The sequence below is a fragment of the Somniosus microcephalus genome, chromosome 18, assembly GCF_052327205.1.
Source record: "Somniosus microcephalus isolate GS21.2 chromosome 18, FLI_Smic_1.0, whole genome shotgun sequence".
In the NCBI taxonomy this organism is placed as follows: Eukaryota; Metazoa; Chordata; class Chondrichthyes; order Squaliformes; family Somniosidae; genus Somniosus; species Somniosus microcephalus.
This window is the reverse complement of record NC_141004.1, coordinates 14408330-14433929: the sequence shown is the minus strand read 5'-3', so window position 1 is coordinate 14433929 and position 25600 is coordinate 14408330. Positions and strand designations below refer to the sequence as shown.

The following is a 25600-nucleotide window of genomic DNA, read 5'->3' as shown; positions in this document are numbered from 1 at the left end:
TTCTGACGTAGAAAAGAAAAAAAAAAGGCAGGAAGTGCTACCCACTGAGCCGCAGCTGACACTTACTCGAGTGCGGCTCTGTTGGCGGCACTGCCTTTCAGGTGAAACGTAAAACCAAGATCCTGTCCGTGTGTTCAGGTAGATGTTGAAGATCCCACGGCACAATTTAAAGAAGAGCAGGGGAGTTCTCCCAGTGTTTTGGGCCAACATTCGTCCCTCAACCAGCAGCACGAGAAACAAATTAACTTGACTTATTCATCCAATTGTTAGTTGTAGGGTGAAAATTGGCTGCTGCATTTGCCGAAGTAATAACAGATCTTGATAACTTTGTGCGACGCTGTAAAACGGGCGAGAGCGAGTCGGCAGCCCGTTTCGCATCTCTCCCCATGCTGGTTTCCATTGGAGTCTGAAACACATCATGACACCAGAAGAGCTCTTGCACTTGCGTATGTTTTTATGGTTCAAGATATTCCACTTTGTGCCCCCTAGCTCCCACAGTTGCTCCATCAAGCATCACCGGCGGAGGCGGAGATCAGCACGAGGTCACAATTCTGTGGGCGGTGAGTAATCAGGAAAGCCCGAGACTGAAACTGGTGTGGAGAGTAGGCTCACAGTGGGGAGGGTCCTTGTGTGGTGAACTGCAGAGTGGAGGATTTAGGCTAAAAACCAGAGATTTATTTATTTTCAACTGAGAGACAAAACCTTTACTGTCCCTTCCCCCTTCCCTCCACCTTCAGGGCTTGGATACAGAACTAAAGGACACATGTACAAAGTGAACAGGTCTCAGGTGGGACTGGAGAATGCCAGAATTTTTTTCCCCACGAAACAATGATTTTGTGGGTCAGATTTCCTACTTCATCAAATCCTATCAGCATAACCTTCTATTCCTTCCTCCCTCATGTGTTTTTCTAGCCTCCCCTTAAATGAAACAAAAAAAGAGGATGTATGATGAATGTCAGGTGAATTCTTCAAGGGAGAACCAGACCAAATACAATAAGTTGAGAGGGGATGTGAAGATGAAAATAAGATTGGCAAAGAGAGAATATGAGAGTAGAATGGCGGTTAACATAAAAGGGAACCCAAAAATATTCTACCAGCATATAAACAGTAAGCAGGTAGTAAGAGGCGGGGTGGGGCCTATTAGAGACAAAGAAGGTGATATATGCTTAGAGGTGCAGGCTAGAATACTCAGTGAGTACTTTATATCAGTGTTTACTAAGAAGGTGGATACTGACAAAATATCGGTAGAAGTGGAAACATTTTTAAAGAGTGTGCAGGGACAGAGTGACCTGGGAGTTAATGTGCATAGGTCCCTGAAGGTGGCGGGACATATTGAGAGTGGTTAGCAAAGCATATGGGATCTTGGGCTTCATAAATAGATGTATTGAGTACACAAGTAGAGAAGTTATGCTGAACCTTTATAAAGCGCTGGTTAGGCCACAACTGGAGTATTGCATCCAGTTCTGGTCACCACACTTTAGGAAGGATGTGAAGGCACTTGAGCGAGTGCAGAGGAGATTTACCGGAATGGTTCCGGGGATGGGGGATCTTAGCTACAAGGACAGGTTGGAGAAGCTGGATTTGTTTTCATTAGGGCAAAGGAGGTTGAGGGGTGATTTGATCGAGGTGTACAAGATTATGACAGGTTTGGATAGGCTAGACAGGGAAAGGCTGTTCCCACTAGTTGATGGTACAAGGACTAGGGGGACACAGATTTAAGGTATTGGGCAAGAGACACAGGGGGGATGTGAGGGAAAAAAAATTTACGCAGCGAGTGGTGAGGACCTGGAACTCACTGCCGACGGAAGTGGTGGAAGCGAAGACACTCAGGGCAGGATTTTCATTGGGCCGTGGAGGCGGGATTGGAGGCGTGCGGGGGGTTAAAATCCCAAAATCAGGGGTCCCGACCCCATCCCGCCCCCAACCCGCTTCCATGCCAGTTTCAAAGCAGGTGGGTACCCGCCCCGCACTGGGACCCGCCTCCCCGAGGCGGGAAGGGATTAATGACAATTAACTGCCTGTTAACAGGTAGTTAACAGGCAGTTTTTAGCCTAATCCCTATTTTTAAGGTTGAAGTGTGGGATTCCCGACGGCTCCAAACCACGCCAAGTTAGAGGAGTCGGGCCGTCGGGTTGAAGGGCTTGGAGGGGTCGAGATGTCGGTGTTCAGGTGAGTGATGGGTGCATGAGTGCAAAGGTAAGTGTGTTTGGTGTGTCTAAAGTGTGTAAAGAAGTTTAAATTACCTGTACTTACCTTTTCAGCCTTCCTTCCTCTAGGTTTCGGGAGTCCATCATCTAACCAGCACAGAAAGCAGAACGGCTGCGAACTGTCAACAGTGACAGCCTGCAGCTTTCTGTGCCGGGGAGATTTCTAACTCAGTTTGTGTAGAAGGACTCAGGTTAGAAATAAGACTGTCAGTGTTTGACAGCTTCAAACAGCTGTGAAACGCTGATATTTCATCTGTCAAAACGTCTTGACAGATGAAATTTCACTCTGTGATGTCACCTGTTGCCAGGTGACCCTTAATTGGCCTGCTGAGCCCGCTGGGTGGGCTCAACATGGTCAATCAAGTTAAAATCACGTGGATTGGCTGCATCTCGATGGAGGCGGGACTACAACCCTGAAAGTTGTAGTCCTGCCTCCTTCCCGACTTCTGAGTGAAAATCACCCCCTGAGTCTCTAAATGTATCTATACTATTCTCCTCAACCACTCCCTGGGGTAGCGAGTTCCACGTTCTCACCACTCTCTGGGTAAAGAAGCTGCCCCTGAATTCCCTATTGGATTTATTAGTGATCTGATATTTATGACCCCCTAGTTCTGGACTCCCCCACAAGTGGAACCGTCTTCTTTACATCTACCCTATTGAACCCTTTCATAATCTTAAAGACCTCTATCAGGTCACCCCACAGTCTTCCCTTTTCTAGAGAAAAGAGCCCCAGCCTGTTCAGCCTTGCCTGGTCAGTATAAAAACTTGGGGTACTGGATTTGGTCACAGCAGGGCTGGGATAGGAAAGGAAAAATATTCCGCCAGTGCTCCCCACTCTAGATCACTAGCAACTGACCCCCCATTACTCTAAGGGGTGTGGATATTGGGCGAGGATCAGGTTTGCATGTGATGCTGCTGTAGTTGAGCAGCCCACTGAAATTCACAGTTGAGTCTCATTCACGAACTTTGGACACGTGCTTGAGGTGGGGAAAGGGTTGCTGGTGCCAGGGGAACTCAATCCCGGTACGAGTCAGCTCCTTCAAAAGAAGAGGATGGGGTGGAGGGGGGATTAGAAAGCTTCTCCGGATTTTAACTTTCCTATTTATTGACGGATTTAATTTAAGCCTGTGCCACGCGAGTACCAGAACGGCGAGGGCTTTGGCTACATCATCACCTTTCGAAAGGAGGGGACGAAAGACTGGAGGAACGCAAAGGTTCTGGGCGCGGAGTCCTCGCGGTACGTTTACAGGAATGATACGGTCGCATCGTACAGTCGATTCGAAGTGAAGGTGAAGGCCTTCAACAACAAGGGTCAGGGACCGTACAGCCAGACCACAGTCGTCTACTCTGCAGAGGAAGGTAAGGTTGGTGATCCCAACTCTCTGTCATCGGCCGTACTTTTGTCCTCGATTTCGTACTATCATTTAGGCTCTCTTCTATAGTTGCACCTCCCCCACCATTGTTTTATTAGGGTAATATATTCATTGAATCACGCTGCACAGCAGGAGGCCATTTGGCCCATCGTGCCTGTGCCGGCTCCTTGAAAGAGCTATCCAATTAGTCCCACTCCCCGCACCCACCCCCCCCCGCTCTTTCCCCATAGCCGTGAAAATATTTCCCTTTCAAGTATTTCTCCAATTCCCTTTTGAAAGTTACTATTGAATCTGCTTCCACCGCCCCCTCAGGCAGCGCGTTCCAGATCGTAACAACTTGTGTTAAAAAAAAAAAATTCTCCTAATTTCTTACCTGGATTTTAATTAACTTAAATATGTGTTTCTCTGTTTACCAACCCTCCAGCCAGTGGACACAGTTTCTCCGTATCTGCTCTACCAAAACCCCTGATGATTTTGAACACCTCTATCAAATCTCTTAACCTTCTCTGCTCTAAGGAGAACAGCCCAGCTTCTGCGGCCTCTCTATGTTATTGTAGCCCCTCATCCCTGGTTCCATTCCAGTAACTCTCCTCTGCACCCTCTCCAAGGCCTTGTCATCCTCCCTGAAGTGTGGCACTCAGAATTGGACATAGAAACATAGAAACATAGAAGATAGGAGCAGGAGTAGGCCATTCGGCCCCTCGAGCCTGCTCCGCCATTCAATGCGATCATGGCTGATCATCCAAATTCAGTACCCGGTCCTTGCTTTCTCCCCATACCCCTTGATCCCTTTAGCCTTAAGAAATATATCTAATTCCTTCTTGAATATATTTAATGAATTGGCCTCTACTGCCTTCTGTGGTAGAGAATTCCACAGGTTCACCACTCTCTGGGTGAAGAAATTCCTCCTCATTTCTGTCCTAAATGGCTTACCCCTTATCCTTAGACTGTGACCTCTGGTTCTGGACTCCCTGACCATCGGGAACATCCTTCCTGCATCTAGTCTGTCCAGTCCAGTGGACACCGCACTTTAGGAAGGATGTCAATGGTGTGATTTCTTGGTGGGGCACCTTAACAAACAAAAAGGAGACTGAATGGACAGTGGTCGTCCCCCATTATCTCATCCATCTTCATCTGTTAGCCAAGATGGTGAACTTTGGTAGCCTTGTAAATCTCCTCTGCACCCGCTCCACGGGGTGAAACCCATTCATTGTCTAATCTGATGGGCTAGCCTGTCAACCTGCACAGCCATCTCACAACGAATTGCTAACATGTTTTTCTCCCCCCCCCATCAGCACCGAGCGTTGCCCCCTCTGGGGTATCGGCCAACAGCCTCTCCTCCTCCGAAGTCGAGGTGAGCTGGAAGCCAGTCGGACAGGTCACCATGAACGGTATACTGCTGGGCTACGAGGTGAGCTGCTCTTTTGCCTTTACCCTTTCCCAGCGGGGAGGGTGCTGTGTTCAGGGCCACGGGACGCGGGAAAATTATCTCGGAGCATTACCCGCCCCCCCTCTCCCTGGGAGGTTTCCCGCCGTGCTTCCGTGAAGTCAATTCGCCAGAGCTCCAAGGAGTTTCCCCGCCACGGTGAGGCACTCATTAATAAATTTAGGGGAAGTCTACTTGCTTCATGGAAATAGGTAGAAACCGAAGAAAATAGTTTTATTTCAAAGGTGTTAATTTTTATTAAACAAAAAGGCCTAGAAATTCAGTGGGCTGCGCCACCTGTTAGCGCCTTAAGAGGGCGCTAAGTGGGTCGGAAGCCACTGGCCACGCCTCCCGCTAAATTCAGCGGGACGCTAATGGCGTCGCTAGCCGTTAGCGCTGTGCCGCTACCGATGACATCATCGGTGTGCGCAGTGCCCCGCTAACGCCCCGATCGCAATATTTAGATGCGCCCCCTGCTTTAACGCCGGGCGCTATTTGCGACCGGTTCAGGGGGGCCTACCTGCGGCGGTAGAGGCGCTAATTAAAGGAGAGGTGCGGGGCAGCCATTTATTTTGCTGGCCGCCTGCCAGCACCTCTCCGCGCTGCCGTCCCCGGCCTCCTGAGCCCCCCCCACTGCCCCCCCCCCCCCCCACCCCCCCGCAGAGTGCCGACTGCATTCCAAGAGCCCGGCACTTCTCCTCGGTGCCAGGCTCTTTTGCCGGCACTCGCGATCCTCGATCGCGCTGCACAAGGCCCCTCCCCTTTAAGAAAGGGAGGAAGGTCTGCAGTACCGCAGCGCGGCGCTGCGGCACGTTGCGCAGCGATATTCAGCTGCAGCGCCCCAAGAGGGATGCGGGGTACCTCCAGTAGCGCCGCGCTTCCCTCTGGGGCGCACAAACTGAATTTCCTGCGGGCGGCCGCGACTGCTTCCGGGGCGCTACTGTTAGCGCCCTGGCGAGGCTGGCGCCCCAAACGGGGCAATAGTCAATTTCTAGGCCAAAGACTTTGATAAATGGTCTTATGATTGTATTGGAAAGTGTAGAAACGATTGTGGGACCTAGCTCTGAGTTTACTGTGTCAGTTGTAGCTCAGTTGGTAGCACCCTCGCCTGACTCAGATACTTGAGCGCATAATCTAGGCTGACACAAAGTGCAGTGCTGAGGGAGTGCTGCACTGTCAGAGGGGGCGTCTTTCGGATAAGATGTTAACTCGAGGCCCTCTCAGGTTGATGGAAAAGATCCCCTGGCACTCTTTCGAAGAAGAGCAGGGGAGTTCTCCTCGCTGTCCTGGGCCAATAGTTATTCCTCAACCAACATCACTAAAACAGATGATCTGGTCATTATCACGATGCTGTTTGTGGGAGCTTGCTGTGTGCAAATTGGCTGCCGCGTTTCCTACCTTAGAACAGTGTTTATTGGCAGTAACGTGCTTTGGTTGTGAGGCTGTAAAAGGTGCCATATGCAAGTTCTTTCTTTCTAACTTGATCTGAGTTGGAGCAAGAGGTACGGCAGTATACCGGAAACTCTCGATTTACCGGCACCCAAACAACCGGAAATCTCGGTTAACCGGCAAAATTCAGGAGTAGGTTCAGTTAAGTTTTTCTTAATATTTGTGGCCGTTTCTTGATTCTTCGCTGTGTAATTGGGGCTTTCTGCACTTGTTGCTAAGCAACAGGGACGCTTGGTGGTTCTTGCAGCTGTTGCTAAGCAACAGGGAAGCTTTGTTTTTATTGCTGTGTTCGGAGCTCTCGTACCTTTTAACTATAACTCTGTTATCCGGACTTTTTGATAAACCGGCACCACGCCGGTCCCGTCGGTGCCGGATAAAAAAGAGCTTCCTGTAGTTGAGGCCAACACCACTGGAAGGGGTGACATAAAATCTGCCCGGGTTTCCTCTCCTGACGTAAGAAAACTACTAGGCACTTGGTCTAAGCGTTAAACAAAGCTTTAATCAACTGTTTTACAACATGGAGGTCTAGTTGTGTCCTTCACTAGTTCCTGTTAAGAATGTCCTGCACAAGCTGGGCCCATGCCCGAGTATTTATACTCTCCCTGGGCAGCGCCACCCGCAGGCCGCTCAGTATTATTTCATAAGTCTTTCTTTCATGAATGACTGATTCATCTCATCTCCTAACCGCTATCTCGCGATTTCTGGTGAGCATGGGGCGCGGACAGGATCAGGCTTTGCTGTGATGCTCCCACCGTCGAATAACCGGCGGACCCGCGCTTCTAGACTGGCGTGCGAAAAGAGCGGTGACTTTGGTGAGGTGGTGGAGGCACGCAGCAGTCAGTACCTTCGGGGAGAAAGGTTGAGAGGCTTGCATCTCAACCCAATGTTCATTTCCACTGACTTCAATGGGGGAGAGATGTAAAACAGGCTGCCGACTCGCAATCACCCATTCTACACTATCGTGCAGAGTCAAAATTGCCCCCAGAGAGGCTGGTTTGAAGCACCCTAATGGGCAGCTTACCTCAAGCTTGTTTTTTCGCTTCATTATTTTCTTTTAATGCTCTCCATTCTTTTCTTTTTTTTTTTTGTACGTTTTTCCCATCTCCAAAGATCAGGTACTGGAGAGAGAACGATAAAGAGGCTTCGGCGGATCGAGTGAGGACCCTTGGGCTCGAAACGTCGGCCCGAGTCCCAGGCCTGAAGCCCAGCACTCTGTACCACGTGGAGGTCAGGGCCTACAACAGTGCTGGCAGCGGCCCTGCCGGCCCCTCCACAACCGTCATCACCAAGAAAGCGCGTGAGTACGGTGCTGCTGTTTCAGGGTTTAGCGCTTGGAGGAGAGCGATTTACAGAAGAGAGAGAAGATTTACAAGGATGATACCAGAAATGTGAGGGTACACCTATCAGGAAAGGATGAACAGGCTGGGTCTCTCTTCTCTTGAAAAGAGAAGGCTGAGGGGTGACCTAATAGAGGTCTTTAAAATCATGAAAGGTTTTGATAGAGTGGATACAGAAAGAATGTTTCCACTTGTGGGGAAGAGCAAAACTAGAGGCCCATCAATAGAAGATAGTCACCAAGAAATCCAATAGGGAATTCAGAAGAAACTTCTTTACCCAGAGAGTGGTGAGAATGTGGAACTCGCTACCACAGGGAGTGGTTGAGGCGAATAACAGAGATGCATTTAAGGGGAGGCTAGACAAGCATCTGAGGGAGAAGGGAATAGAGGGTTATGCTGATAGATTGAAATGTGGAAAGACGGGAGGAGGCTCGAGTGGAGCATAAACGCCGGCATGGACTCGTTGGGCCGAATGGCCTGTTTCTGTGCCGTATATCCGATGTAAGGTCTCCTGTGTAATGAATGGCATTGGAGGTCCAAATCCTCCACTTGTGGGAGAGTCCAAAGCCAGGGAGTCATAAATATAGGATAGTCACTAATAGATCCTATTACGAGAAATATCTTTGCCCAGAGAGTGGTTGCAATGTGGAACTTGCTACCACAGGGAGTGGTTGAGGCGAATATTATAGAGATATTTAAGGGGAAGCTAGATAAACACATGCGGGAGAAAGGAATAGAAGGTCATTCTGATAGGGTGTGATGAAGTAAGGTGGGAGGAGGCTCGTGTGGAGGATAAATGCCGGCACGGACCAGTCAGGCCGAAAAGCCTGTTTCTGTGCCATAAATTTTATGTAAAGATCCAAACTCACTGTATCTACTTGAGAGTATTTGGAATATGGTGGCTGCCTTTGTTATCCTACATGTGGAAGGACATTAATGAACTGGAGTAGGTTCAGAGACAAGCAACAAGGATTAGGAGAACTGAGTTTGTGGAAAAGGAAATGGAGGGGAGGTGTAGCCCAAGTCTTTAAAATGCTCAGAGGTATAAATAATATAAGTGTCTGACTTAGACTGTGAGCACAGACTGGAGGATGCAAGTTTAACATTAACAAATCTCAAATGAGACTGGTATAGGCACAATAACTGATAAATTGATGGTAACCCCGCCCATAAACATGCCCCACCCACACACATGCCCTGCCCACAAACATGCCCTGCCCACGCTAATACCCGGCCCACACGCATGCCCTGCCCATGTGTATACACTGCCCACACGCATGCCTCGACCACACACAAGCCCTGCCTACATTCATGCCCCGCCCACGCACATGCTCCACCCATGCACATGCCCCACCCACACGCATGCCCCGCCCACGTGTATACACTGCACACACGCATGCATCGACCACACACAAGCCCTGCCTACTTTCATGCCCCGCCCACACACATGTCCCACCCACGCACATGCCCCACCCACACACATGCCCCGCCCATGCACATGCCGCACCCACGCTAATATCCCGCCCGCACGCATGCCCCCGCCCACGTGTATACACTGCCAACACGCATGCCTCGACCACATACATGCCCTGCCCACGCACATGCCCTGCCCACGCACATGCCCTGCCCACGCACATGCCCCGCCCACACACATGCCCCGCCCCCACACACATGCCCCACCCACGCAGATGCCCCGCCCACGCACATGCCCCACCCATGCTCATGCCCCACCCACGTGTATACACTGCCCACACGCATGCCTCGACCATGCCCTGCCCATGTACATGCCCTGCCCACGCACCTGCCCTGCCCACGCACCTGCCCTGCCCACGCACATGCCCCGCCCACACACACATGCCCCACCCACGCACATGCCCTGCCCCACGCAATGCCCCACCCACGCAATGCCCCGCCCACGCAATGCCCCGCCCACGCAATGCCCCGCCCACGCACATGCCCCGCCCACGCACGTGCCCCGCCCACGCACGTGCCCCGCCCACGCGTATACACTGCCCACACGCATGCCTCGACCACCCACATGCCCCACCCACGCACATGCCCCGCCCACGCAAATGCCTCACCCACGCACATGCCCCACCCCCATACATGCCCCGCCCATGCACATTCCACACCCACACACATCACCCACACACATGCCCCACCCACACACATGCCCCGCGCACGCACATGCCCCACTCACACACATGCCCCGCCCACACGCATGCCCCACCCACGCACATGCCCCAACACCATACATGCCCCACCCACACACATGCCCCACCCACGCACATGCCCTGTCCCCACACATGCCCCGTCCATGCTCCTGCTCCATGCACCTTTTTTCCCCTATCCAGATGCCTTTTTCTCAACGCTAACTCAAGCAAATTACCATTCTTCACAAAACTACCTGACCCCGCGGTTCCCAGACCTCTTTCTGGCAGGGTCTCAAAAACAAGTGTCAGCTTCCCACACTCCTCTGGGGGTGGAAATAGTGGTAGGACTGCAAAAATGGTTCACTCTCCCCCCTCGCTTCTCTGTCTCTCCAGCTCTGCTCCTCTATGTTTTGCTACCTCTCCTTCCATTGTTGCCCTCTCACTCTCCTCCTTCAACGTCGGAGCTCTCCCGACTTATTAAGACGAGGCCCGAGGTCCAAATTTGGGTGGCCCTCGGGCCCAGCCTCTTCCGGCGCAGTCAGCGTCACACGCCGCCCAATTCACGTCCGTAAACGGGCTTGAACAAATTTATTCCCCTGGGGTGTCACTCGGTGTGGGAGCGCTGATTGGGGATTCTGGTGTGGAAGCGGGAACCTCCTGATTTTGCCAGTACAGGTCGAGCGTCCTGAATCCAGCAACCTCCGGACCGAGGCCGAGCCAGTTTTCGTGTTTTTTTCCGGACTTCGGAATGTGTTTCTGATGTCCGAAGTCCAGAGATATCGCAACCTGGGGCTCGGGCGTTTCCGGACTTCGGACATCAGAAACACGATCCAAGTCCGGAAATGCCTGGGTCCAGGTTGCGATATTTCTGGTTTTTGGACGTCACCTTGTAGTTCTTCTCCTCGCAGGCATTGTAGTCCTCACTTCCTCGCAATGCATGGTAAGCCTCCCTCTCTTGTTTTTACAACGCAGTACGCTGTAACTGTACTTAATGTCAGCTTCCCGGCCTGGATCTTTTGCTACCATCTTCAAATTTGAAAAGGAAATGTACAGTACTCAAAGCAGTAGTTGGATTTCATTTTTTGACTTTTCACTGGGCCCGGCTGGCGGAAACAGTTTGACAGGGTGTCCGGATTCCGGAACATTTTACGGATTCCGGATGACCCTGCCACCAATCGTCCCGGATTCCGGAACATTTTACGGATTTTGGACGCTCAACCTGTAATATTGACTGGCGAATCTGGAGTCCTGCAAACCAGGAGCGCTGGAGCACCACATGCAGTCTCTGATCTGTTCTCCCATCAAGCGAGACACCCCACTTGGCTCACAGACTCGATGAGTTCATCCCTTGTTCCCCTCCTAGTGGTGGATGCAGACACCTACCAAAATTAACGGAGCGAGATTAGATTGACTTCGGAAAAGGAACTGAATAAATATCTTGTGGGGAAGCAGAAGTTTATTGGAGGGGTACAGAACAATATGGTCAGGTATTCATGGCCCACAATGGATGCACTGTTGATAGGGCTTCAGGGTGTCTGTGGAGAGCCATAGGCTGGTGTTGATTAAGTGGAGATGGATGAATATTCTGGAGGTTTGCTTTCGGAATCAGGGAATGTTTAGGCAGAATTTGGTCTAGAATTAAATGGGAGGGTTAGAACCTTTCCATGCTGTCATGCAGTGGTAGTGGGACTAGACTAGCGACCCTGAGGTCATGAGTTCACATCAAAACCATGGCAAGTTGTGATATCAAATTCAATAAATCTGGCAGTTTATAGGAAAATATGATCGTGAAAACTGCTCCAATACCATAAGAATTTTTTTTTTAAATTCCTTTATGGGATGTGGGCGTCGCTGGCAAGGCCAGCATTTATTGCCCATCCCTAACTGCCCTTGAGAAGGTGGTGGTGAGCCGCCTTCTTGAACCGCTGCAGTCCGTGTGGTGAAGGTACTCCCACAGAGCTGTTAGGGAGGGAGTTCCAGGATTTTGACCCAGCAACGATGAAAGAACGGCCGATATACTTCTAAGTCAGAATGGTGTGCGACATGGAGGGGAACTTGGAGGTGGTGGTGTTCCCATGAGCCTGCTGCCCTTGTCCTTCTAGGTGGTAGAGGTCGCGGGTTTGGGAGGTGCTGCCAAAGGAGCCTTGGCAAGTTGCTGCAGTGCATCTTGTAGATGGTACACACTGCAGCCACGGTACGCCGGTGGTGGAGGGAGCGAACGTTTAAGGTGGTAATGTAATAATTCAACTGGTTGGCTAATGCCCTTCAAGGTGTTGGACTTTCTTCTGTCCAAGTAAGGCTCAAACACTAGAGTAAGCTATGATAACACCTCATTAGCACAGAAGCACGGCATTCATAAGCAACGCGTCTATACTCACAAATGGAAGCCCCATTGGGAGTTTTCTTGCTGCTGCCTCACGGGAAGCCAAGACCCTTGGGAACAGAGTCCTTCTCGCCCCTTGGGCAGTTTACCCGCTTATATCAGAACAAAGCCATGCTCATTAGCACCAATTATCGTAACATACCATGAATCTTAAACCTCCTCCCTCTGGAAAACCAATCCTAAAGTCTGCGTCTTGCACCTTCTCGGCGCCTTAGCTTGTTTTTCACATTCCGAACACTTTTCCACTGGCTCTGACTTGTTTATCCCTGTAAGTATGCGCTCATCCCTGTTATAGAGAAGAGTTAAGGGTTCCCAGCCACCGTAGCCAGTAATTTACCATGACGAGTTCAGCACAAGCAGAGTATAATAGCAAAATACTGCGGATGCTGGAAATCCGAAATAACAAAGAGTCTTGACAAAGAGTTTGGCTCGAAACGTTGACTCTATTTCTCTCTCCATGGATGTTGCCTGGCCTGCTGAGTTTTTCCAGCATTTTCTGTTGTTATTACAAGCAGAGTATATATGTTCCCTATAGCAATGTGTCTGAAATTGAGTTTGAAAATGCCTCAGGAGAAGAAAGCAGCTCCCAAGAAGGGCACCAAAGAAAGCCCTGAATAAAGCTGCAGCAAAGGGCTGCATGAATGGGAGAAGGTGGAGGAAGGAGAGTTACTCCATCTACGTCTGCAAAGTGATGAAGCAAGTTCACCCCTCAACACCCCGGCATCTTCTCCTAGGCCTCCTTTGTGAACAGTACATTTGAGCGCGTGACGGGGTGAGGCTCCCTGCCTGGCCCATTACAACAATCGCTCGACCATCAGCTCCCAGGAGATCCAGACCGCTGTACGCCTGCTGCCGTCCCAGGGGAGCTGGCCAAACACACCGTGTCGGAGTAGACTAGGCCTATATTCTCTGGAGTTTAGAAGAATGAGAGGTGATCTCATTGAAACATACAAAATTCTTACAGGGCTTGACAGGGTAGATGCAGGGAGGATGTTTCCCCTGGCTGGGGAGTCTAGAACCAGGGGTCACAGTCTCAGAATAAGGGGTCGGCCATTTAGGACTGAGATGAGGAGAAATTTCTTCACTCAGCGGGTGGTGAATCTTTGGAATTCTCTACCTCAGAGGGCTGTGGAGGCTCAGTCATTGAGTATATTCAAGACAGAGATCGATAGATTTTTGGATATTAAGGGAATCAAGCGTTATGGGGATAGTGCAGGAAAGTGGAGATGAGGTAACAGATCAGCCATGATCTTATTGAATGGCAGAGCAGGTTCGAAGGGCCAAATGGCCAAATCCTGCTCCTAATTCTTATGTTCTCATGTTCTCAACACCGGCATCTCCTCCTAGATCATGAGCATTGTGGCCTCCTTTGTGAACGGTACATTTGAGCACGTGACGGGGTGAGGCTCCCTGCCTGGCCCATTACAACAATCGCTCGACCATCAGCTCCCAGGAGATCCAGACCACTGTGCGCCTGCTGCCAGCCCAGGGGAGCTGGCCAAACACACCGTGTCGGAAGGGACAAAGGCAGTGACCAAGTACACCATCTCTCAGTAAAACTCCACAATGTACTGGAAAAAAAACCGCACTGATTTTAATCCGTTCGTTACCAACACAAGGAACCTTCCATCCCCACTACTTAGTCTGGCCAACATGTGATTCCAGTCCCACACTACATGGCTGGCCTCTTAATACTCTCAAGGCAATAAATGTTCCCTTGCCAACACTACCCACATCCCAAGGACAAATATATATATTGTTTTACAAATAGCCAATATGCTAATCTTCCTTCGGTCATGGGTGTAGTTAAGAATCAGGTTAGGAAAACACGATAAAACAGAGAGGCCTAGAAATTCAGTTAAGGCCCGCCAGCAGGCTAACGCCCAAAAGTTAGCGCTGCGCGCGGAGCCAGTTGCGCCCGCCAGAAATTCATTTTTAGCGCCCCAAGTCGGAACCGGGCGCTGTTCCAGGGTGTGCCCGCCTCCGCTTGGGGCGCTGAAAGTGAATTTCAGCGCTCCAGCTGCCGCTGCGCCACCCGATGCGGTGCGGCAGGCTGGGGTACTGCAGGCCTCCTCCTTCTCTTAAGGAGGAGCTGCCTGCAGCCGTGAGATCGCCGCTGGATTCTGCCGGCAAATGAGCCCGGCACCACGGAGAAGTGCCGGGCTCGCGGGAATCAGCCACCAATGCCGCGGGGGGGGGTGGTGTAGGAGGCCGGGGAGGGAGGTGCGGGCAGGCGGCCGCCGAAAAAGCGGCCGACCGCACCTCCACCTTAAAGCGCCCCAGTAGCGCAGCAGTACGGCCCCGTTTTTCAAACACTGTTTGCGGCCGCTGCAGAAGAGGCGGCCGCAACTAAATATGGGGTTTGGGCCGGAAGCGGGGCGGAACCGGGGCACTGCGCACACCGATGACGTCATCGGTGTCGGCGCAGCGCTACCGGCTACCGCCGCCATTACCGCAGCGTTGAATATCAGCGCACCCTCTTACACTGGCGCAGAAACCCTCTTTGGGCGAAAATTGGGCGCAAAGCCTACTGAATTTCTAGGCCAGAGCCTCTTAGATTTCAACAACCGCAGGCAAAATGGAATCCCCATCAAGAATTCTCCCCTTCCCCCACCAACCCCGCTCATTAAATATTAGTAATGGGCTCCATATAATCTCAAACACTTTACCCTCGCCCCATGCAAATGAGAGAAATCTTCACAATCAGCTATTACTCCGGTTAGGGAGATCTGTTCCTACACTGGAGGGTGGGGCCTGTTTTATTTTGCTCTGAACTCTTATTAGTTAGTGCTTGCACACAAATAGCCTGAGGGTGCATACTCAACCAGGGACTCGGAGGATTTGAGTACTCAACTCACCTGTTCTTTGCTTATTTACTAAGATATTAATAGTAGATGACGCCAATTATTTTTTTTCCACAGTTAGTTTGATTGATTCTGGGATTCCCAAGGCTGATCCTACTGCATGCCTTCCACTGTTTGTGTAGACCTGGTTCGGCTTTACCTTGAAGTCATGGGTTTCATTTGCCACTCTCTCTTGTGTTTTCAGCACCTAACCGGCCACCAAGTAAAATCTCTTGGAAGTCATTCGGCTCCTGGGTCAGAATCAAGTGGGATCACGTCAAGGCCTTTGAGAATGAATCTGCTGTAAACGGATACAAGGTAGAGTCTGGGAAGTTCCACCTCTAATATTCAGGATCCATCCCTAATGCAGTCCGATATACAGCAGCAGAACAGGACTGATTGCTTTTTACTTGAGATGGACAGTAGGCAGGGTCCTATCCTGCATGTCACTAAGGAAAGTAAACAACAACTTGCATTTATGTAGCGCATTTAATGCAGGAGAACATCCCAAGGTGCCTCACAGTACCAGAAGGGGAAAAAAAAATCAAATGCCAAGCCAAAGAATCAGAGAATCAGAGAAATTTATGACACAGAAGGAGGCCATTCGACCCATCGTGTCTGTGCCGGCCGAAAGAGCTATCCAGCCTAATCCCACTTTCCAGCTCTTGGTCCGTAGCCCTGTAGGTTACGGCACTTCAAGCGCATATCCAAGTACTTTTTAATTGTGATGAGGGATTCTGCCTCTCCCACCCTTTCAGGCAGTGAGTTCCAGACCCCCACCACCCTCTGGGTGAAAAATTTCTCCTCAACTCCCCTCTAATCCTTCTACCAATTACTTTAAATCTATGCCCCCTGGTTATTGACCTCCCTGCTAAGTGAAATAGGTCCTTCCTATCCAGTCTATCTAGGCCCCTCAGAATTTTATACACCACAATTAAGTCTCCCCTCAGAAGACAATATTAGGAGGAGTGACCAGAAGCTTGGCCGAAGGACTGGGTTTTAAGGAACGACTTAAAGGAGGAGAGGGAGGTGGAGAGGGGGAATGGTTTGGGAAGGGAATTCCAGATCATGGGGCCTCGGCAGCTGGTGGCACGGCCCCCAGTGGTGGGCTGGAGGGAGTTGAGGAAGTTGCACAGGAGGCTGGAATCAGAGGAACAGAGAGTTTTGGAGTGGGTGTCGGGCCGGGGTAAGTTACAGAGGGAAAGAAAGACTTGCATTTCTATAGCACCTTTCACGACCACCGGATGTCTCAAAGCGCTTTACAGCCAACAAAGTACTTTTGAAGTGTAGTCACTGTTGTAATGTGGGAAACGCGGCAGCCAATTTGCACACAGCAAGCTCCCACAAACAGCAATGTGATAAAGACCAGTTAAAGTGTTTTTGTTATATTGATTGAAGGATAAATATTCGCCAGGACACCAGGGATAACTCCCCTGCTCTTCTTCGAAATAGTGCCATGGGATCTTTTATGTCTACCTGAGAGTAGACGGGGCCTCGGTTTACTGTCTCATCTGAAAGACAGCACCTCAGACAGTGCAGCACTCCCTCAGCACTGCACTGGGAGTGTCAGCCTAGATTTTTGTGCTCAAGTCTCTAGAGCGGGACTTGAACCCACAACCTTTTGACTGAGGCGAGAGTGCCACAGCTGGCAGGAAAAGAGAAGTGAGGCCATGAAGGGATTGAAATAGAAGAAGGAGAATTTTAAACCTGCGGTCTTGAGGGATAGGGAGCCAATGATAATTGACAAGAATCCATGCTGGATATTCCCTGCAATTAGGAGATGTTTGCTCTGACTATTCAGTGTCAACACTGTAACTCCACTATAAAACTCAGCTCCTGCGCTGACCTGGGATTATTTAATTTACTACTGCCCCTTCTAGATTTCACCATCGCCTTGTGCCATTCTCGGGGAGGAGGCTTGCAAATAAATCACTCCCAGGCCTCTGGCAATGTTCAGCAGGGATAACTCTCCCAATTATTTTCCTTCCCTTCCTTATTCTTCGAGACTGTGCATTCCCAAGAATCCATGACGCCAGGAAAGCACTGTGAAATTCGTCAATGAATTTGATATTGTTTTCTGTCGGTTTTACTCCAGGGACTCTGCACGATAAGTACAGGCAGTGTCGAGCCTACGGTCCTACTCATTATGATCAGCCCCATCCTGTAACAATGCACCTGAGGTCAAGAATTTATTGTGTGGGAATGCAATGGAGGTTCTGGCAAGGCTCATAGTGCACGACACCTCGTCAGAATGCATTGTGTTCCTCTGTCAGACTGGCCCGAGATTAATGCAGCAGGTTGGCGGGTGGAGGGGGGGGTGGGTGGGGTCACAGGACAAGCCTATAAGCAGTGTTGCGCACCATATTGACTTTGGGTTGATCTAGTAAAGGTGTCAGCCAGTGGCTCAGTTGGTAGCACTCTTGCCTCTGAGTCAAGAAGGTTCAATGAGTTCAAGTCCCACCCCAGAGACTTGAGCACACGATCCAGGCTGACACTATGGAGCAGTACTGAGGGAGGTGCAGTCTTTCAAATGAGACGCTAAAGCGAGGCGCTGTCTACCCTCTTGGGTGGAGGTAAAAGATCCCATGGCGCTATTTTAAGAGCAGGGGAGTTCTCCCCGGTGTCTCGGCCAATATTAATCCCTTAATCAGCATCATTAAAACCGATTATCTGGTCATTATCACATTGTTGTTTGTGGGAGCTTGCTGTGCGCAAATTGGCTGCCAAGTTTCCCCACTTTACAGCAGTGACTACACTTCAAAAGTACTTCAAGGTACAGCAAGCAGTTAGGAAGGCAAATGGCATGTTGGCCTTTATTGCAAGGGGTTTGGAGTACAAGAGTAAGGAAGTCTTACTACCAATTGTACAGGTCATTGATGAGACCACACCTGGAGTACTGTGCACAGTTTTGGCCTCCTTACCTGAGGGAGGAAACATGGCAGCTAATTTGCACACAGCAAGCTCCCACAAGCAGTAATGTGATAACGACCAGATAATCTGTTTTGGTGATGTTGATTGGGGGATAAATATTGGCCAGGACACCGGGGAGAACTCCCCTGCTCATCTTCAAAATAGTGGCCGTGGGATCTTTTTACGTCCAGCTGAGAGGGCAGACGGGGCCTCGGTTTAATATCTCACCCGAAAGACGGTACCTCCAACAGTGCAGCATTCCACTGGGAGTGTCAGCTTAGAGTTTTGTGCTCAAGTCTCTGGAGTGGGACTTTGAACCCACAACCTTCTACCTCAGAGGCGAGAGCGCTGCCCACTGAGCCACGGCTGGCACGGCTGAGAGATGCGCTACAGAGATGTGTGATAAATGCAAGTCTTTCTGCATACTCTGTCCCAACAGCTGTACTAATAGAAGCCGCTCATTGTTTTAGGTGTTGTACAAGCCTGAGGATCAGTCAGCCATCAAAATAATAGAAACCAGCAAAAACTCCGTGCAGCTCCCGTTGCCCGATGACATGAGCTACCTGGTGGTGATCCGCACGTCGGGAGAAGGAGGAGACGGAGCAGCCGCGAAAATCAGAATCTCGAAAAGCTCAGGTCAGAACCCAGTCGCAGCTTTGAGCAGAGACTAGAACCAAAAGACGAGGAGACTGGTGACAGAGCCAGTGGGAATAGCGTTGTTTGCGCTCAGTACTGGGCTTTGAATCCAGCCCATCTCCAAGGAGTGAAGCTCTCCCCTCTCTGCTACCGCTTGCGATCCTAAAGTGAAATGGGTGTGAGCACACTCAATTCGGTCTCTACTAATTGGTACTAAATTGGTAATCGTCCTGAGATCTCACACCCGTCCAGTATGGAGATTCTTCCGAGGTTTGGAACTAAGATACAATGTTGGGGCAAAGTACATAGGATCACATAGGATATACGGCACAGAAACAGGCCATTCGGCCCAACCAGTCCATGCCGGCGTTTATGCTCCACTCGAGCCTCCTCCCGTCTTTCCTCATCTAACTATCAGCATAACCCTCTATTCCCTTCTCCCTCATATGCTTGTCCAGCCTCCCCTTAAATCCATCTATACTATTCGCTTCAACCACTCCCTGTGGTAGCGAGTTCCACATTCTCACCACTCTCTGGGTAAAGAAGTTTCTTCTGAATTCCCTATTGGATTTCTCGGTGACTATCTTATATTGATGGCCTCTAGTTTTGCTCTTCCCCACAAGTGGAAACACACTCTCTGTGTATAGCGGAACCATTCCTGTGTGGCTAACCCATGCTGCACTTCAGAGCAATTGAAGCATACTTGGTTTGGAACTTGCACCTAACTCCTTATACCCAATCTGAGAGTGCTTGCTGCTCATAGTGCATCTCTTGGGTCAATGTTCCATTCTCCAAACACTGACATCCCTCATCTGCAAGAAGAACATTTGCAACGGTTGGGGGTGGCTGGTGGGGGGAGGGGAAGTAAAACAGAAATAAAGAGACAATCGAGGGGGGTAAGGAAGAGGTCTACACACGTTGAAAGATTAACAGGAGTCCGTGTAGTGGCAGGTTTAGCTTTCATCAACTCTGCTTTGTTAAAAGCTCCCGCACCCTGTCGATGTGAAATTGAAGGAAAGGGCCCCTTGCTGTCGGACCGCCGAGGCACGGCTGATGCACCCTCGCAGGCACGGGCAGCCTGACCCGACCTCCCGAATCAATCTGTCCCTGCAATTCAGGACGGGTTCTCTGGGTCGGTTTAACCTCAGCGGACTTGCAGCCAGCTCCACCGGATTTCCACCGGTCAGTACAGCTGGCCCCCTCGGAAATGTGGCGGTCCTGCCTTTCATTGAGAAGTTACAGTGAAGGACCAAGGCCCAAGGCGCCGGATTGTCCGGCAGGACTGAAAAGAGTAAGATAGATAATGAGTCAAATCGAGGAGCGGGGATTAAACGCTCATTAAGACACTTTGGCCACGGAAATTCCACGGGGGCTTTCCCGGAACTTTGGTGGGAAACGGGCAGACTCTCCGGAGAAGGAAAGACTTGCCTTTATATTACGCCTTCCACACACTCAAGATGTCCCAAAGCCAATGAAGCACTCTTTTGAAGTGCAGTCACTGTTGTAATGTAGGAAGCGCGGCAGCCAATTTGCGAACAGCAAGCTCCCACAAACAGCAATGTGATAATGACCAGATAATCTGTTTTTTAGTGATGTTGGTTGAAGGATAAATAGTGGCTCCAGGACACTGGGGAGAACTCCCCCGCTCCTCTTCGAAATAGTGGCCATGGGGTCTTTTACGTTCACCTGAGAGGGCAGACGGGGCCTCGGTTTAACGTCTGATCCGAAAAGACGGCACCTCCGACAGTGCAGCACTCCCTCAGCACTGCCCCTCCGACAGCGCAGCACTCCTTCAGCACTACACTGGGAGTATCGGGGGTTCCTCCAACATTTACAAAATTATGAGGGGCCTAGATAGGGTAGATAGAAAGGAACTTTTCCCTTTAGTACAGGGGTCAATAACCAGGGGGCATAGTTTCAAGGTAAGAGGCAGGAGGTTTAGAGGGGATTTGAGGAAAAACTTTTTCACCCAGAGGGTGGTTGGAATCTGGAACTCACTGCCTGAAAGGGTGGTAGAGGCAGGAACCCTCACAACATTCCAGAAGCATTTAGATGAGCACTTGAAACGCCATAGCATACAAGGCTACGGACCAAGTGCTGGAAAATGGGATTAGAATAGACAGGGCTTGATGGCCGGCGCGGACATAATGGGCCGAAGGGCCTCTTTCTGTGCTGTATGACTCTATGGGGGAGAAATTCAGTTGGCTGCGCCACCCGTTAGCGCTTTAAGAGGGCGCTAAATGGGTCGCAAGCCAACTCGCGCCCGGGCGCGGCACTGCCCACGCCTCCCGCTAAATTCCGCGGAACGTTAGTGGTGGCACTAACCGTTAGTGCTGCGCCGCTGCCGATGACGTCATTGGTGTGCACAGCGCCCCGCTGACGCCCCGGCCGCGATATTTGGCATCGCCCCCTGATTAACCGCCGGACGCTATGTCCGACAGGGTCAGAGTGGCGTACCTGCGGCTGGGGAGGAGCAAATTAAAGGCAAGGTGCGGGGTGGCCATTTTTGTTGTTGGCCGCCTGCCAGCACCTGCCTGCGCTCCCGTCCCCGGCCTCCTGACCGCCCCCCACCCCCCCCCCCCACCCCCCCCCAGCCCCGCGGAGTGCCGGCTGCGCTCCAAGAGCCCGGCACTTCTCTTGAGTGCCGGGCTCTTTTGCCTGCACTCCCAATCCTCGGGGGCCCAGCTGGGCCCCAGATCGTGCTGCACAAGGCCCCTCCCCTTTAAGAAGGGGAGGAAGGCAGGCAATACCGCGGCACGTTGCGCCACGATATTCACTCGCAGCGCCCCAAGAGGGATGCGGGGCGCCTCCAGTAGCGCCGCGCTTCCCTTTGGGGTGCAACCACTCAATTTCCGGTGCGGGGGCGCGAATGTTTCCGGGGCGCTACTTTTAGCGCCCTGGCGAGGCTGGTGCCCCAAACGGGGCTATACTCAATTTCTCCCCCATGACTCTATTTCCACCGAAGTTCCGGGGAGAGACTGGGGAAGTGTTTTTTTTTGTTACTTTTCAGCCTGATTATGGGCACCTGCCAGGTTCCTTCTGCCCTGCCCCCTGGGCTTCATTAGCGTGTTTGTTTCTCTCTGTCTGCCTTGCTGGTGGAACTCTCCTGAGAGCAGCCGCAGGTCAGATTACCCTGGCAGGGAATCTCTAACAGGCCTCAGACAGATTGGATTACCGTTACCTCATGCCGCATCGCCGAGATGTAATGTCTGCCGAGGCAGTCACAGCGTCTTCATCTGCTTGTAAACGTGGGGGAGCGGGGAGGCTCATCTCAACCTCACGTGTTTTTTTATTAGCTTAACTGCTGATGTCAGATGTTTGTAAGAAACAGTATGGATTAGTTTAAATGTGCAAAAAAACAAGCCGCCACTCACTCTTATCAACAATTTGGGCCCCAATTTTAACTCCCCGGCCAGGTGAAACTGGGCATGGGGGGGGCGGGGTGCGTGGCGGGGGGTTTAAAATGAGGGGAACATTTTAACCCCTGTCTTCCCGCCGCGTCCCGATGTTAACCGATGCAGAGCGCTCGTGGCTAGGCAGTGGGAGTCTCCTTTAAATATGCAGAGCGGGGTCCTGATGACAGCAGCAGGGTCCGACTGCGATATTAGTTCGAGACCTGAGGGGGGGGGAGGTTAGGGGGTCGGGGGAAGAGCGTGAGGGGTGGGGGGGGAAGTGGGTTGGGGAGTGGACTGGGGGTAGGGGGGTGGGCGCGGTGACGGCTTCCTCCTTACTCCAGACCTGCCGGGAAGGGGGAATCGTGGGCTAGAAGATGTAAGTCTTTTAGTTTTTTATTTTAGGTTGCCTTGTGGCCCGGGGGGGCGGTAGGAGTGCTCCTCCGGGGCCCTACATGGAAGCCTTGGGGCCTCCCTTACCCCGAGACTCCCCCCTCTCCCGATCGCCTTCGTCCACCTCTTCCCCCACCGTACCCACTCACCCCCCCCATTCCCCCACCTCCTCTTACCATTTACCAAGCTGCGGGGGTCCGATCCAGCTGCGGCCTCCTGCCTGCAATATTCCGCTCCCGCCTGCCGACCAAGGTAATGCATCTGGCCGGGTTTGGGCAGTTCGCCGATGAAAGCTTCGGGGATTGCGCGCACCGTACTCGCCACCCCTTGAAAATCGGCCTTTAACTGTGTGTGTTCAGGCTCTGGCACTGAGGTTTAGCCATCCCACATAGGGCCAGACATCAAGCAGTTATCTGTTTTTACCTGGGAGTTGAAAATTGTACTAAACATAGTGTGCAGGTTAACAATGTTCACCTCAAGTCCCTGCGTGTTATTGTAATGATGTTCATAACCTATCTAAAATAAACAGGTTAATAACTGTCACAATACAGCACACAGGATCTTGATGCATGTGCTAACCCAGTGCATTAAGAGTAGTCCACACAAGGGTTTGAGGGGTTATTAGACAATGAGTTGTGTCCCCACTGCCACTGTATCTGAGATTGGCTCCCTCCTCAGAGACCAGGGATGCGAATATGGGGCCTTCCTAGTCTGTGTGGCTCACACACACTACGCTGCCTATTTACCCGCTGCACCATAAGGAAAGCCATCAATCATTGTGCTGTGGGGAGGATGCAGAGAAACTCCTGTATGATTTGGACAAGTTGGGTGATTGGGCAGATGCATGGCAAATGCAGTATAATGTGGATAAATGCGAGGTTATCCACTTCGGTGACAAAAGCAGGAAGACAGATTATTATCTGAACGGCAATAGATTGGGAAAAGGGGAAGTGCAACGAGACCTGGGTGTCCTTGTGCACCAGTCGCTGAAGGTAAGCATGCAGGTGCAGCAGGCGGTTAAGAAGGCAAATGGTATGTTGGCCTTCAGAGCGAGAGGATTCGAGTACAGGAGCAAGGATGTCTTGCTGCAGTTGTACAGGGCCTTGGTGAGACCACACCTTGAGTATTGTGTGCAGTTTTGGCCACCTTATCTGAGGAAGGATGTTCTTGCCATGGAGAGAGTGAAGCGAAGATTCACCAGACTGATACCTGGGATGGCAGGAATGACGTATGAAGAGAGATTGGGTCGATTAGGCTTGTATTCGCTAGAGTTTAGAAAAACCAGGGGTCACAGTCTAAGGATAAGGGTTAAGCCATTTAGGACTGAGATGAGGAGGAATTTCTTCACCCAGAGAGTGGTGAACCTGTGGAATTCTCTACCACAGAAGGCAGTTGAGGCCAATTCATTAAATACATTCAATAAGGAGTTAGATATATTTCTTAAGGCTAAAGGGATCAAGGGATATGGGGAGAAAGCAGGGACCGGGTACTGAATTTGGATGATCAGCCATGGTCTCATTGAATGGCGGAGCAGGCTCGAGGGGCCGAATAGCCTACTCCTGCTCCTATCTTCTATTCTTCTATGTATCTATGTATCTATGTTTGCCGTTACCCAATGTGCAGCTTAAATTCACCGGCCCCTCACTCCCAGTGGGGAGCCAAGGGATCGTGAGTCAGAGATACGGCTACAACACTGTAGCACCAATTCCCTGACCCACACTCGCTTGGCGCACACCTCCCTACTCAAAGCCTGGAATCACTGAATTCTCCCGCGCTCCCCTTTCCATGCATAGAAGTTAACAATGAGAGACCCACAAGCTGTGGGTGAGTGAAGGGTTGATGTTTATCTGACCTGTGGCTCAGTGGGTAGCACCCTCACCTCTGTCTAGTCTGGAAGGTTGTGGGTTCAAGTCCCACTCCAGAGACTTGAGCGCTGCAATCTAGGCTGACACTCCAGTGCAGTGCTGAGGGAGTGCTGCACTGTCGGAGGTGCCCTCTTTCAGATGAGACGTAAAACCGAAGCCCTGTCTGCTCTCTGAGGTGGGAGTAAAAGATTCCACGGCACTATTTCGAAGAAGAGCAGGGGGAGTTATCCCCGGTGTCCTGGGCCAATATTTATCCCTCAATCAACATAACAAAAAACAGATTATCTGGTCATTATCACATTGCTGTTTGTGGGAGCTTGCTGTGCGCAAATTGGCTGCCACGTTTCCCACATTACAACAGCGGCTACACTTCAAAAAAAGTACTTCATTGGCTGTAAAGCGCTTTGAGAAGTCCGGTGGTTGTGAAAGGCACTGGAGAAATGCAAGTCTGTGGGCCTTTCCTTTCTGTGCTGCGCATGTACGGGAGTTGACACTGAGATGTACAGTCCGGTTTTCTGACCCTAACATGCAGTGTGACATAGTCTTGCCGGAGCAAGTCTATCCGAGTGATAATGTCGTTCTTGATCTGCAGGCACCAGCATGATGGTGGACAACTCAGGAGTGCAAGTCTTCCACAACGTCCTCTTCACTGCCATACTAACACTTACTGCCTTCGGCTGCCTGGAGCTCTGACTGCGACCACTCACCTGCATCTTTGCTGCACGCCATTTCCCAGCGGAGGATGGGTCATCCAGCACCAAACTGTTTATAGTATTAAAAAAAAATGTGACATTTGTCTTACGATTTTAAGTAGAAAATTTCATACATTTGGTGACTGGGGAAAGTCTTGCTGAAGAAACGTTAAAAAAAAACTTTTTTTTTGTAAAAAAAAAATCTGTGTGGAAAGCATCAACAATAAGTTTTCATAATCTATTTGGTTTGAAGGTAGTAACCTGGGAAGTTAAATATAGCAGAGACTGAGCTGTATAGAAACAATCTTTCTTTTTACTATGCACAGTGCTGTACATTTGTATATACAACACATAATCCAAGTAAGAGATCTTGGTTACAGGGTTACCGAGTCCCAAGGAGATTTTGTGAGGTACCAGCTTACTCTGCGGAATGTATTCCATTCACGCAGTTTCAAATCTCACTTTTTTTTGGCTCTTGGATCTTGAAGGTTCCTGGGTTTCTCTTTCCATTGATTTCACCAGTGAATCTACCCGAATGATA

At 50.7% G+C, this 25600-nt stretch overlaps 1 protein-coding gene across 3 annotated transcripts in view; it reads left to right on the top strand.

Moving 5' to 3' along the window:
- cntn2 (contactin 2) overlaps nt 1–25164 on the top strand; it is a 160898-nt gene extending 135734 nt beyond the window's left edge. For 2 of the 3 annotated variants that reach the window (XM_086011082.1, XM_086011081.1), the window contains 7 exons: nt 490–560; nt 3332–3566; nt 4876–4991; nt 7566–7752; nt 15377–15489; nt 18552–18717; nt 24960–25164. In XM_086011082.1, the coding sequence (XP_085867208.1) occupies nt 490–560; nt 3332–3566; nt 4876–4991; nt 7566–7752; nt 15377–15489; nt 18552–18717; nt 24960–25060 (989 nt within the window). In that variant the 3' untranslated portion in view covers nt 25061–25164. The remainder of the gene's footprint in view (nt 1–489; nt 561–3331; nt 3567–4875; nt 4992–7565; nt 7753–15376; nt 15490–18551; nt 18718–24959) is intronic. The other variant, XM_086011083.1, reaches the window with a different exon arrangement.
- The last annotated feature ends 436 nt before the right edge of the window (nt 25165–25600 follow it).